Source organism: Odontesthes bonariensis, chromosome 20 (assembly GCF_027942865.1).
Source record: "Odontesthes bonariensis isolate fOdoBon6 chromosome 20, fOdoBon6.hap1, whole genome shotgun sequence".
Lineage (NCBI taxonomy): Eukaryota > Metazoa > Chordata > Actinopteri > Atheriniformes > Atherinopsidae > Odontesthes > Odontesthes bonariensis.
Genome location: NC_134525.1, coordinates 25,268,083 through 25,282,995, shown reverse-complemented (window position 1 = coordinate 25,282,995; position 14,913 = coordinate 25,268,083). Strand labels below are relative to the sequence as shown.

Genomic DNA, 14,913 nt, shown 5'->3' with positions numbered 1-14,913 from the left:
GTCTCCAGTCTACTTCCTCCTTTGCTTGGTCACTCTCTTGATTCCAGCCACACCACGGCCCGCCTTGACATTTGTGGCCAACAAATTGAAATGGAAGTTGTAATAGTCATAAGAATGATTGATGCCTTTCTGCCGGTCTCACACGAGCTGGAGGAGAGGCTAAAAGACGCACTGCAGGGTGCATATTCAAAACATTTGTGCACGCAAACACACATGCAGCACATATGACAGGGAAGCATGTGGCGGTGAGTGCATATGGAGTGTCAGAGCATGCAGAGAACAGTGGGGGATGGGGGGGGGGGCTGTATATTTTGGCCATGTTGCGGTGTAGGTCAAGGCATGCAATGTTTTTCAGGGAGTCGGAGGGGTGAGTGACAGAGCTGTGATGTGGGGTGGATGCATGGAACACTCCGCACTGAAATTACAAGGCAGCACAGAAGAGGAGGAGTGAGATGAACTTGTTTGCGTTATGCCTCATTGCACGCAGCAGAAACAATGCTCCCAGCACAGAAATAAGAGGCCACAACAACATGCGCTTAGCTTGAACAATTTTCCCAAGGGAAGCCCTGTTTTGTGTAAAAATGGCAAATATCCACTCTCTCAATATAGCTAACCCTGTGCTGGCGTGCTTGACTATAATCTATATACCTTTCCTTGCGTTGGCAAACAGCACAGAATGCTCCAAAGTGTGAGTTTTTGAACACCAGCTACTGTAAGCTTTTAAATGAATTTCCCATAACTGTATACGAGGTTTGTTTGAGACTCAAACCTCCCTTTTAAGAAGGAATTAAGAAAAAAAAAAAGAAAAAAAGCTGAGTAAAACTTTCTTACATGGGCAATTACCATAAAACTTTCTTTTTACATGGCATCAGTCACACAGAGGCAGTCATTCTGTCTGACCCTCGTCATGAGCAGACTGAGCATACCGCGCCGTTCCATTAGCTTCACATTCTTTCCACGTTGTTACTCTCTTCTCTTCTTCTTTTTTTTTTTTTCTTACTTACTTGTTTCCAGCCTAAAATACTCTGGTGGTGGCTTTGTGTGACAGGGAGAAGATTATTTGGTGGAAAAGTGTTTCTTTGCTTGTACCCAAACCAGTTGCTTGCCGAGCTGAAATCCTTTCGGATTAAAGCAGGATAGGTTTTGGTATTTAGTTTGTGGTCTCACTGGACCAAACAGGTGTTACTGATTGAATCAGTAGCATAGGAGCTTATATACCTGTGTGTGTGTGTGTGTGTGTGTGTGTGTGTGTGTCTGTGTATATATATATATATATAAAAAACTGACTCAGCCAAAGCGTCTGGTTTTTAAGTTTTGCTAAAGAATGTTATCTTCAGATCACTCAGCAGTTCAGAGTAATCTCTCTTTCTCTGTGGATTTGTTGGGTTTTTATATATCGATATAAAAGGTGTGTGCTGAAAACAGTTAGACCAGATTAGCACAAAGAATTGAATATCTCTCCCACGGGAAGCTAGTTGCATTCAATTTATGTCTACTCTGAAAATACATTTTATAAGAAGGGAGAGCTCGGCTGCCTGCTTATCACCCCTTTTTTTTCATCTTAGGTTCATTGAGTATGGTGAGTACAAAGGGAATTACTATGGGACAAGCCTGGACTCGATACGCTCCATCCTCTCCAAGAACAAAGTTTGCCTATTGGATGTCCAGCCTCATGTGAGTGACACAAACCCCTCATCTGCATCCCATTCTTTCCTGCTATCCCTCCCCTGCCTGTGTTTTTTAGTGCTGCGGTACCTCGATCTCCCTCTTCATTGGCTTTCCTAAAGGCCTTTGCTGTTTTCCCAAGTTACTGAAAGCAGGTTTGCGAAGGTGTTATTTTCAAGGACAAATTGCAGCTAATTTCCTGCATTTGAAGACTTCCCTTTTGGCTCGTGTGTCTCGGGTGGTGGTGCTCAGACCCTGCACAAACGGTCAGCTCCAACCCCGGGCCCTGACAAACCTGTGAGCGCGAATCACACGCCTCCACTACGACCCTGTTTCCCAACATGAGCCGTGGATCAGATCAGTGGCAACGTTAAAGCATGTTATTGCTCCGAGGCTCATTTACCGGTGAAAGATAAAAGTCATGGTCAACACTTCCTAAGGATTCTTCTGCCTCCACATCTTTGGGTTTTATTAATTTTTTTAGCAGTAGGCTTGGACCCACTATCTTAAAATTAGGGCTGGGCAACGATTCAAATTTTTAATCTAATTAATCACATGGTTTCCCTGATTAATCGCGATTAATTGCATTTGTACGCAAAATCCAAAAATGAATTCAAAAGTAGTGTATAGCTTTTAGCATTTAGTTTTATTTTAAATGTGCTGCCATATGAATGAAAGGGCCATAACATTTGTTGTGCGAACACACTTTTAACATCAGCATTTTTATGTAGTTTTTATGTAGAAGCCTCGCTCCACTGTCTGTTTTATTGAATGACTTGCTGCTATCAGTTGTGTGTTTTGCCTTTAAGTGATATTTTAGACTGGAACTACTACGCTGAGAAGACAGTTGAACTTGGCAGTGTTTACAGATGACTTTGGTACTGTCGACTCCGCCGTCTGGAAGAACTTTAAAATGAAAATGGCCGAGTAAAAGTTCCGTACCCTTCTCCATGTTTGGTGGATCCGCTGTTTACTTTCTTTTTCCGGTTCCGCAGCAGACAGCAACAGACTTTTACTGTAATAAAATGAAACATAAAACAAAAAATAAAACAGGGGTGGTTTGTGGCATAGTGGGTTGAGCAGGCGCCCCATGTAATCTAATCTAATCTAAAAATGTACAAGAGGCTATAGTCCTCGCTGTAGCTGGCCACGGTTCGAGTCCCACATCGGACGGCCCTGTGCTGCGTGTCGTTCCCCCTCTCTCTGCCCCCTGCTTCCTGTCTCTCTGAACTTTCCTATCCATTAAAGGCACAAAAGCCCTAAAAAAAATTTTTTGTTTTTAATTTACTTGTTTTTTTTTTTTTTAAATAAAAAAATTAAACAGGCGTTAAAGGGATAGTTCGCCTCTTTTGACATGAAGCTGTATGACATCCCATATTAGCAATATCATTTATGAACATTGACTTACCCCCTGCTGCGTCCTGTGAGCCGAGTTCCAGCCTCGTTTTGGCGTTGACGAAGGTAGTCCGGCTAGTTGGCTGGGGCTAGAAAAATAAAGCGTCTTGCTTCTCAAAACAATATGTGTTCAAAAGAGTAAGACATTTGCATCCCAAAATCGTTCTCGGTGAAAAAGTCAGACCTCACATCGCTTGGCACTATTTTTGCCTCCCTTGATATCAATGTGTTCAGCCACCTAGCGATAGCTGCACCTGACTTTTTCATGCACAACGATTTTGTGATGCAAATGTATTACTCTTTTGAACGCATATTGTTTTGAGAAACAAAACGCTTTATTTTTCTAGCCCCAGCCAACTAGCCGGACTACCTTCGTGGACACCAAAACGAGGCTGGAACTCGGCTCACAGGACGCAGCAGGGGGTAAGAAAATGTTCATAAATGATATTGCTAATATGGGATGTCATACAGCTTCATGTCAAGAGGCGAACTATCCCTTTAATGCGCGATTAAATATTTATAAGCGTTAAATAATTAATGCGTTAACGCGATAATAACGAGTTAACTCGCCCAGCCCTACTTAAAAGACACTAGAAACCCTGATTGCTGTGCCAGAACAAGAACATCTCTGACTCCAACCCTCCCTGTTACCTCTGGTGGCTCAGACCATATTTTACGCTTTAGTTTTTGTCACCAGAGAGACGGGACAATAGATGCAGGCAGATATGGACAGAAGTCTATCCCCCACAGTTTCAGAGAAGCACATACACTAGGCACGGGCGATGGTTGATTATTATATTCTATTTAACCAACGCTTCCCACATTCTTTGATTTCCATCCCACTGAAATACATCATGACCCAGATGTGAGCAGTGAGCAACAAATTTATTTCTCGTAGACATATTTTTATTTATGCATTTTTAAAGGATTTGCGTGAATTGGGAATCCAGGGTTTAATTTTTCTGTTTTCCCTTTCATTTGAGCATTCCAAAGCTAAAATACATTTTATTTAAGGTGAGATAAAGTAAAGTGAAGTCAGAGGCTGAACTAACTGTCTAATTAATTAAGCAATTAACCAGAATAATATTTCATTTCAGCTCCAATTTAAAATGTTGACATTTCAGTGGCAAATGGGCAAACTCAGTCTATTGATAAGTCCGGTGGGGACTTAAGGGAAAACTTTCCACATTTTATATGGAGATATTTTTTTCCGAGTTCCTATAACTATCTCTACCATCCAACCATTTGGTACTGCTCTCAAGTCTCTATGATGTATTTAGCGTTCTTTGCCTTCCTAAAAAGTAGAAATTAATCTCCCTTCTCTTCTACCTTCTTATTGGTTCTTCTCTCAGACCTTAAAGCATCTGCGGACAGGCGAGTTCAAACCTTTTGTTGTGTTTGTGAAGCCTCCCACGATCGAGAGATTGAGGGAAACCAGAAAGAACGCCCAAATCATATCGGGCAAAGATGACAAGGGATCCTCCAGGGCATTTACGGTAAGAGACCAAGAATCCCTGTCAGACTTTGATTAACACCATTACACTTCTTGAAGATGGGTCGCGTGTGCTTGAATATAGACTTATCTCAGGAAGTCAGTATGATATACTCCCAACAGGGAGCTGCAGGGGTACATGTACGGTAGTAAAAAGGGATATGAAGGGAATACATGAACATCAAAATGTGTCCAACATACTGTATTTACCTGAATGCATGCAAGAATTGGTTCACCTGAAGGGAGTAGCTGAGATGAAACACTGTGAAAAAGCCCTTACAGATTAACAGCACAACAACAGTCTGTATGTGCGAGGGATGAGGTCATTCTTTACACACCTTCATCCCGGCCCAGCGGGGACACACGTGAAACCTATTAGCCCGTGCGCTGTGAAGTTGATGGGTGCGTGGAGGAGAGAAAGTTTTGTGGGGGGGTTAGGGTGGATGATGGTTTTCACAGCACCATCAGGCCCAGGGCAGTCTTACCCCTTTTGCGTGTCTCACTCACCTCGGACAACATAAGGCTGACATCCCAGTCAGCAGGGCGGGAGGCTGCCAAACACATGAAGACTGATTGACAGCAGCCTGGAACTGGAAAGGAGGCGATGGGGTGCAAAGGAGGGATTGTAGATGCCAGACAAAGTGGAACTCTTGGTAAAAACTGGAGTGTTATTTATAGTTAAAATACACAGTGTCTTACTCTTGAGAACATGTGTAAAGCACACATACTTTCAGAATGTGAAATTCCCCTTTCTGCAGCATCTTAGCCTCTAACTTTCAAACACTTCCGCCTTCCTTCTACTTGTTAAAGATCAAGTTTCTTCCACCACATGACCCCAAACACAGGCAGTGAGACATGTCATTCATACATTTATTCCTAGTAATTACAATTATCAAATTATTTCACCATACATTACTTCATGTGTGCCATTGGGAGTTAGGAAAGCAGCAGCAGTGTGAGTGACAACAAACTGTATTTTGACTGACAGTCCAATGGACTTCCAGAGTGGGATAGATGTCAGCCTATCTCAGCAGTCCCTGCAGATGTTGGTCCAAGTCTCTGGCAGCAACATGATGGAAAAATAACTGCTTGGAACGGCAGCTTGGAGTTGAAAGCAGCTGATAACAGTAGTTGTGAGAGACAAATAAAATGCTACTATTAATTATTAGGTATTCTCTAAGGTAGCCCTCCATAAAACTGTGACAAAGAGACATATTTCAGCTGGCTAACAAAGCGGATCACATCCTGTAAACTGAGCAGAAGTAAGCCACCACATATAAGGTATGATGGGCTTTGAAAGGGAAGCTGTTGTTGGGTGAGTGGTCTCAGACTAACTCGATCCCCAGCCAGCTGCGTTTCTCTACGACAGAGATGCGTCTGCTTAAATGCTACAACCTGAAACACAGTAGTGTCATTGTTTCCACACAGCAGACGGACTTCAGCCCTGTTGTTTGTGACAGTCAGTGAGGAGAAAAGTGCTACAGAAACCAAGCAAAACAGGCCGATGATCATGATGTAACCCATAATCCAAGCTCATCCAAGTTTGTGTTGAATGTGCCACGCTATCAGGAGCTAAAAAAAAAAGGACTTTTTTTTTTTTAATTAGAGGACAGATGTGTTTTATTAGAACAATAAAGCAGATGTCCTGCTGAGGATGTGCTGTGTGATGGTTTTAAAAGATGATACCTGGGGCTGACGCATGCCGCCACTGAAGCGCTGAAAGCTTTTACCGTCCCACGAGGAGAATTTCCCTCACTTGTCAGATTTTACAACAAAAGACACACTGTAAAGTCACAGGATAGACGAGATAGAAAAAAGTTTTTCTGCTTGTTGTGACTCCGCTGACGTAGTGATGGAAAGCAGTTTGAGAAGAGGCAGAATGTCCTTCAAATGTTAGCTAAGGAGGGAAGATGAAACAGCATCTTAAACCATGCAAAGCATGATCCACACGTACAGTAACGCACGCCCTCATGAAATGCTTTTTTTGGGCCTTCGGGCTCCCAGAAAATCATTACAGAGGAATCTGAGATGACAGTTGGGATGCCAGTTTAAACAATATGGTAAATATACATTGTAGCAGTTTGACACACATTAGGTGCACAAATGGATTTCATTATAAACTCAGTGTTCTGCACCGAAACCGCAGTATTCTATTTGTTGATGATAAATGTTTTTAAACCAGTAGCTCACTCACTATCTGGAACCAGTCAGTGAAACTCCTGAAAAGTCATTGAATCAGGGAAACTTTAGAAGTTTTTGTTTCCGAAGGAAAGGAAAACCTTCACGTCTGCCGATTAATGAGAAAATAATTAAGGGCACGTTCTCAACTGAGTCGATAATAAATAAGTAATAAAGTTGGTTAAAATGACAGAGCTAAATTCGCTCCGCGTTGGAAAGGAGTGGGCTGGTATTGGACCGAAACTCCCTGCCTGAAAACTGGTTCTACTCCAGCCCTGCTTGAATTTCAGTTTGAGCTGAGAAACATCAATCGTCAATCAAAGCCTCATATTGTGCAATCAGAATGGCCTTTTATCTGCGCTGGAAGAAAGTACTTAAACAGGCAAAAGACGCTACATCATTTCATGTAGAAATCAGCGATATAATGGCAGCGGTGATGAATAGGTCCCAGGTGTTTTCCCCTTGTGTTTTGCCCTCCCTGCGTGGCTCCAGCTCAAACTGCCTACTTAGGAGAGTGATCAGCTCAAATCAGGAGATGCCGAGCAATATCCACTTCCTCCCGCTCCCCCAGTTTTCCATCTGCCATCTTGGCTTTCTTGGTCTCATCTCTCTTTCATTTCACCCTACATTTTTCTTATTATTTTCAGTTCCTGACTCTCACTCTATCTTTCTGCCTGGCTCTTTCAGCCTCAAGCAGCTTCCTGCTGTGAAATTCTTTTGATTTTTGATTTTTTTTTTTTTTTTTTTTTTTTACCTGGAAAGGCCTCACTAGAGACAGACTCGCTCTTGGACATGAAAACTCATCGCGCATAGTATCCTGGGCTCATTAAGGATCCGTCACAGGGGTTGCCTTCCTGGCACTGGGCGCAGTGGTCATCAGTAACTCGTGAGCCAACAGGGGAAGTCCTGTGGCAGATGACAGAGACGACGGCACTGCGGAGGAACAGATTGCTCCCTGAGACGTGGTCTAATGTCTTCCTTCTGTCATTCTCCGGTAGAAAAACTGATAAAACATCACCTGAGACAATAGAGCATGAGAATGGCATACGTCGGTGTGCGTAAGGTTGATCCATGCCAGACATCTGGGCAGAAACGGCAGACAGGGCTTTTGCTGACTGTCACAGCAAGTGAGTGATTATATTTAGCTCCGCAGCTAATCCATTATGAAGCGGAAAACCACCAGAAACGCTCTGAAGTAACTCCTGGCTCGGAGAAGCGTCTCGAAAAACTGAACCGTTTAGTAGTTTGAACGTTTTAGGAGACGGTGTTTATGTGCGTACACGTTGTATGCGCGCTCAGCTTGATCCTGCGTGTTTGTGTCAGAGAGAGAGCAAAGTGTGTGTGTGTGTGTGTGTGTGTGTGTGTGTGTGTGTTTCAGAGCATGAATGTGCATCTGTGTCCATTTATAATTGTCTGTTTGGCATAGTGGTTCCCTATAAAACCATATCGGCCCAGAAATCTAAAGTTGGCTGTTCTGAGTAAAAACAGAAGGCTAAATCAGTGCAGCCACGTTAGCCCTGCTGCTGCACTGAGGGTAGGATCAGCCAGAGCCCACACATGTGAAACCAGGAAGCCTCAGAGGGACCACCGTAGAGAGATACCTGGGTTCTTTCGGAACGAGCAGCAATATTTGCTCCTGGACTGATAAAAATATGTTCTTTTGCTGTTCCTCACAGTAAGCCTGTTGTTTTATACTTTACACTGGATGCCTTTTGCATGTTGACTTGGAAAACTTTCCATCTGCTTGATGAGCCTCCATGTCAGTGAACAATGGATACGCTTTTCCTGTGAAACATGCTTGATTTGTGCATGAATGTCTTGGCTTTTACCTGACACCAAATGTTACCACAGCGTGTTTGGCAATCGGAGGACACGTCCCCCAAATCTCTGGTTCTCGGTGAAAGGGCTTCTCCTTACAGACGACTCTCCCACATTCTCAAATGATTGCAAACTATTTTGAGTTATATAAAGGGTGCAAAGCTAATCTCGAGGTAAACGATCATACAATGTGCACTCTGGCCTTGTCCAGGGCAGCGATGACTTCTCTGGACTTAGAGGCATCAAGGATGGAGCATCACACATCGTAGATGTACATCGATTGGTCTGCAGAAATGTTTGGAAAGGGGTCTTTTTCTTATTTGAGGTTGTAAAATCAAACATTCCCCATCTTTAGGAATGTTGCTAGTACTTTAATGACACACCTATATTCTACCCCAACAATGGACTCTAACCTTTTGAAGACATTTAGGTAGCAGTTGTGATACTTCATACCACTCTTTGTAGCTAACATGGTGACCTGGTGGGGATGTTTTTTTCTTTTCAAATCTGACCGTTGACTGATAATCTATTGTAGACTTTTATGGACAAGCCACCGCCAGCTGAGGTTCTGAATAGAAGTGGAATTCTTAAATGAACCTTTTCCATCCACTCTGACAAAGTTGCATCACTGTCACGACCGTCTTCTGTGCAGAACCACGAGCGGCAGCACCGGGTAACTGCCGGCTGCTCGGGGCCATTAGTGGTTTCATTCTGGCAAGCGCAAAGCCTCACGTGACTTCTCTGTTTGTCATTAATACACTGTTGCGTTCACTTTTGCACTTGTGTTTTGTTTTAACTTTCATAGCTGTGGTTTTGTGATGTTGTTTCCAGTGTTTTGTGGTGGAGAGCAGTTTTAAGAAACACACTACCAGGACTGAGGTTCCTGTGGCCATTAGTGAGGAAAAACTTGGCTTTTGCTTACCTTTCAGGGCTGCTGTTGGACATTCCCATCAATAAAACTAGCTTTTCTTTGTCTTAAGAAGTAAAAACAACAGGCCAGAAAAGACCCTGTGGTGTTTAAGTTTCTTGGTCACAGTCATGGTTTGGTGTATCTCATCTCCTCTTATTGGCTGTGTTCAGATCTAAAGCTGAGATCAAGTGGTCTGAAGTTCAAAACTCAGTGGACTCACAGGTGGAATTCGGCGTTTCATTAAGGCATCATACGGAGCTGCATCGTTACTTCAGGCAGTTGTGAGTCATGATTTGTGTAGCAGATCCCTAAATCTGAAGGCTTCGTCCAAACTGAGACACAACCCAACAACGTATTACACTGAAGCTCAGACTTTATCAAGCGTTTATTTTTTCATCCTTTTTCATCTCTGGGCTTGAGGTCAAGTCGAATGGTAACCGGTGTTGAAGTCAAAGCCGTGTTGCAAGTTGGATTCAGGGCCTTTGGAGCTTCTTGTTTAGGCCCAAACTACCTGATCCTCGTGTCCAGACTTCTGACTGTGGGAAAAAACTTCCGCAGACCTCATGCCAGACCTATTCCCGTTCTTCTCCAGTAGATTCAGTCACCCGTGCATCTGTTTCACACAGCCTGAGCCGAGCGTCGTCGACAAGCTGTCATTTCCACGTCAACACAAAATGCAGACTGACAAAAATGAATGCTTTTCGCCTCTGTCTTTTTGTAAATTAGGGTCAAGTTTGGTGCTCGGCTTATTTTGAGCTATATTTTGTTTTTGTTTTGTGAATTGGATAACCTTGTGTGTTCAGTGGAGGGAATAATGAAAATTCCTTGAGGTTTAAGTGCATACTCCTTCTGCCAGGGTTCATATGTGGATACCATGTCTCAGGGAGGTTATAACAGGCTTTGCACAGGCCACTTTCTGTTTATTTGCACAATGAAAGCGGTGTTATTTGCGTGTACAGTATATATTTCCCCTGACTGAAACAAACAGCTTTTCATCTCTGCACATATCTGCTGTTTCTCACCTCCTCTTTCTTTGTCTCTCCCCTTTGCTATCTCACACACTTCAGGAGGAGGACTTTCAGGAGATGGCCAGCACTGCCCAGGTGATAGAGAGTCAGTACGGTCATCTGTTTGAGAAGGTCATAGTCAACGATGACCTCTCGTCGGCCTTCAGCGAGTTGCATTTGGCACTAAAGAAGGTGGAAACGGAGACTCACTGGGTTCCAGTCAGCTGGACACACTCCTGAGGTCCCACACTGACTGTAAAAGACGAAAAGGGAAGGGCTTCAACAAAAAATGTGCGAGTTTTTTTTTTGTATTATTATATTTTCTTATATCTCTGCTGTGGCTGGTGCTGGGGTATAAGGGGTGGGGGGCTCAGGAGGCTGGTTTGATCCATGGTTACCCCAGTCCACATGTCGCAGGGTCCTTGGGCAACACACTGAATGGCACATGACCCCCAGTGGTTTTGTGCTTGAGTACATATATGGTAGAGAAAGCACTGCATTGATAAGAACACAAAAAAAACCCTGTGTAGACTAAAAAGTGCTGTTTAAATGAATGTGTGGACAGATATACGTGGCTTGTAGTGTAAAGAGTAAGCGCTTTGAGTTGCCAACAAGACTTTAAAAGCTCTACATGAAATACAGTCTATTTGCCAATAAAACTAGGCTCTGGAAGCTGCTGCTTCACCATATCTGAACTGCACCGAGCTGAAAATAGGTTTATGCTTGGGTTCGGGTTGGATTTGGACCTCAGCTGCGATCTGGATGGCTTATGTGCAGAGCTCTGGACGTTGATCTGGGGCTCAGTCTGGGTCACGCTACCATGGCCACACGTTGGAGACCATCGTGGCACCAGCGATTCTACCGTCGTAATCAACCAGGACTCCATCTTTAGAGTGTTTTAAGACATCAGGCCTGTAGAAACCAAAGGGACCCATGTTTTCCGTCTCGATGGATAACTTGCATCTGTAAAAGAACCCTGCCTTTGAGGGGGAAACGGGGAGAAAAGAACATATATGACTTCTGCCTTACTATAGTCTTGTGTTTAAAAATGCTTCCATGACCATTAATCAAAATGCAACACTGCCAGGTACACTCACAAGAAGGGCAATAAGAGTTATTTTATTTAAAAGAAAATAATATATTTTGAAATGTGCTCCACTAGGTTTTTTGGAAACATTTTTATATCCAAATCTGGACTTTGAGAGCAACCTGATCTCCACTGTAGCCACTTCTGTTCGTGTTTTTTCTTTCCTTTTTTTTTTTTTTTTTCCCCCACCCGAGGCATCTTCTCTTTCATTGAAGTGATTTAATTTAATTGCCCCAACCCGGGGTCCCCCTACAGAGCACATACAGAGTTGTTTTATTTAGGTGTCGTATATTTCATTTGGGAACACTTTGAAAAGCCACCCCTTCGCAGAAGGTGCCCAGCACAACAACTTTGCCATTTACGGTCCCAGAACTGGACTCTCTTGGCTGACTGCAAGAAGAAAGTGTTCGGCAATGTGTTTTATAAGGGGGGAGAGTGGCTTCAGCGAGGCTGCCTGTAGCGGCTCTGTAGCACACCTCCAGGATTTTAACTTAAGTAGTCACTCTTGACTTTACGAGCAGTAGAAATGTATTACCTACTCCTAGAAGTCATCCCGTCCTACTTTCTCCTGCTTTGTGTTTTTATTTTTCATTTTATTTTCAACTTTTAAAGCTTTTATCATGGAAATACATACGTCTTTGGTCCAGCTGGGATGAGATCACTTTTGTGTCTATAGATTATGTTTAACCTTCAAGTCACAACACGATTCGTACAGCTTATGATTTAACTCACCGAACTAGAACAATTAGTTACTTTCTAAGCTTTGTTAAAACCTCATGCAATGCCATGCCATTTTTTCCCCCAGTTTGTATGCTAAGCTAAGCTAATTGTCTCCTAGCTTTAGCTGCACACCTAGCATGCAGAAGTGTTGTTGGCTACAAGGCTAAGTGTCAGCAATGACACAGATGAGCTTATTATGAATAATGTTGAAACTATTCCTGTAACTATGCTTCTTGGCTCAGGTTGGATTTCCCAAATTGTCTTCATGTGTGTTCATGTAACCATTTCCACCTACTGTGATATCTGCAGCCTGGATCTCTGATTTTTAATGTTAATGTTTATGCTTTTCATGAACGATAGCAGCTCAAAGGGACGGACGCTCCTGTCCTCTTTTTAGTTTTTTTTTCCATTTAGATTTCCCACTCAGTTTTGTACTAATTGAACCTTCCTTCTGTCAGCTGTTGTATCGATCAGAATCAGATTTGTACAGTCTACAGAAAATATTTTTTAATTTCCTTTCTGTAAATGATGCATTGTTTACAAGGCGAGTTGTATGAATTTACGCTACATTTTGTATTAAAGAAAATCCAGCTAAACTTTTCAAAGTCGTCCTTGATTTATGTGCTTAACTGAGGAAAAACCATGTGGCGGGGTGGAATGGTGGTAGAAAAGTGTTCCAGGGTGTGAGGGACTCGTGCCCTTGAGTGACATTCAATCTATCCTGCTCAGATTCTGAAAGAATACTGCAGTGAACACGTTCAGTCGTGTAAATGACAGCTGAAGGGAGCAAAAAAAGCAATTTACTGAATCATTTTAACTCACTCGCACACAATTCCGACTGAATTTGAAGCATTTTATCTACAAGGCAGACTCTGTTATTTATTAATTGTGTAATGTTACTTGGTATTCTTGCTCACTGGGCCTTTGCCTCTACAGTCTGAAATGTCACCTGTAATACACAGTGGTGAATGGGAACGTACACCAATTCTTTCAATTCTAAGGTTTTACAAATCAAAACTTTGAAAAATCTGGTCCCTTAGCAGGTCTTAAAATGACTTGAGTGCAATCTCAGACGAGCAAAAATTACATTTATTAACAAAAATTATTGTAAAAACTTTAGTAAACCATTAATGGTTCCATAAGATTGAAAGGGCAAGTAGCAGCCGGGCGCTGCTAATCCAGTGCACTGGTTTAATTGATTAGCAGCACGACCTCTATGAAAGCAGAAGGTTTCGAGTATCTCATTATCTTTGCCCACGTCCAACTCGACTGACCCAGGTTTAGTGGGCATGGCTTTGAAAGTGATATAATAAACTACTTGGATGAGTTACATCTCAGACTCTACAGGTCTGAGTTTGCATGTAAATGTTTATGACATTACAATTGCAAAAGAATAGAAATTGAAAAAAAAAATTGCACGGGAAGCCAAGAGCAACCCTCTTCTTGCAAAAAAAAACCAAAACATGGCAGCATTTATTAGGTTTGCAAAGTTGCACCTGAGTAAACCGCAGGATTACTGGACCAATGGGCTTTGGGTAGAGAAGAACACAGGACCTGGGCACCTTACAGCCACTGAGTCAACCGTGAACTCCGTGTGCCAAAGTGCTGTAGAGTCAAATGTGAGGCAATTTGTCCGACTACTGAGGCTTGACCGAAATTGGGTCATGCAACAGGACAGTAAACCGAAATAACCAGCAAACCTTTAACAGAAAGGAAAAGAAAAGAATCGAGGTGCAACAATGGCCCAGTCCAAACCTCAACTTGATTGAAATGAACCGTGAAAGAGAGCTGCGCACAAGACTCGGTCATCTGAGGAGAATGTTGGCCAGAAATCTTCCACAGCAATCTGACAGACTGATAATGTCTTACAAAGAAATGACGACTTGGTTATTATCGTTAAATGTGCAAGTGTGCTTTGTTTTTTTGGCTCTGCTTCTGCATTTTTGCTCAGTTTTTGTGAAATAAATGACATGGTGTAAACTGTGTTTTTCTCAATTAGGGGTTTTATTTACCACATAGTAAGACCTGGTGGGGACCAAATCGTTTTTTATTATATCCTGTTACATTGAACCACATAACTGACAAAGACTTTCTTTCTCACACGGCTGTGCAAGTGCGGAACATATCGGATTTCATTTTTTTCTCTTAAGCCAAATCTAGTCCGTGTAGAACATATTTTCCAGAGTTTTCCAAGTGTTTTTTTTTTTTTATGACCTACTCTTATGTAGACATTTGTAGATTGGTGCATTGAGCAATAAAAAAAAAAAAAGTCTTACTTTTAAAAAAAATTCTACATATTTAATGGAAATACGTACTCTTTTTCTTAATGAGGAATGATTGTGATCTAGTTTGACCTTTAACAAATGTCTCAGGTTTTAAATTGTCTCTTTTTTTTTTTTTTTTTAAAGTGCGAGTAAGAACTGAACAAAAAGTGGTCGATGGAAACACTTTTGGACATCCAGGTGGAGTGTGTGTTCCTAAAGTGACGCTGAAGAATTGGTGGATGACATTTGTTGGAGAGGGCCAAATTCGAGGGAGTCAAACCTCTAGAGCAGGTCACCCCAATTAAAGCCCACTGTCTTGCTGTGCCAAATTATTAACTCAGATGTCACCGGACCTTTGAAAACTGTGGATGTGATCG

At 42.4% G+C, this 14,913-nt stretch overlaps 1 protein-coding gene across 3 annotated transcripts in view; it reads left to right on the top strand.

The window, feature by feature from the left end:
• The window catches only part of mpp7a (MAGUK p55 scaffold protein 7a), a 142,982-nt gene extending 130,121 nt beyond the window's left edge, over positions 1 to 12,861 (top strand). For all 3 annotated transcript variants that reach the window (XM_075453011.1, XM_075453009.1, XM_075453010.1), the window contains 3 exons: positions 1,566 to 1,674; positions 4,413 to 4,556; positions 10,526 to 12,861. In XM_075453011.1, the coding sequence (XP_075309126.1) occupies positions 1,566 to 1,674; positions 4,413 to 4,556; positions 10,526 to 10,705 (433 nt within the window). In that variant the 3' untranslated portion in view covers positions 10,706 to 12,861. The remainder of the gene's footprint in view (positions 1 to 1,565; positions 1,675 to 4,412; positions 4,557 to 10,525) is intronic.
• Positions 12,862 to 14,913: the final 2,052 nt, after the last annotated feature.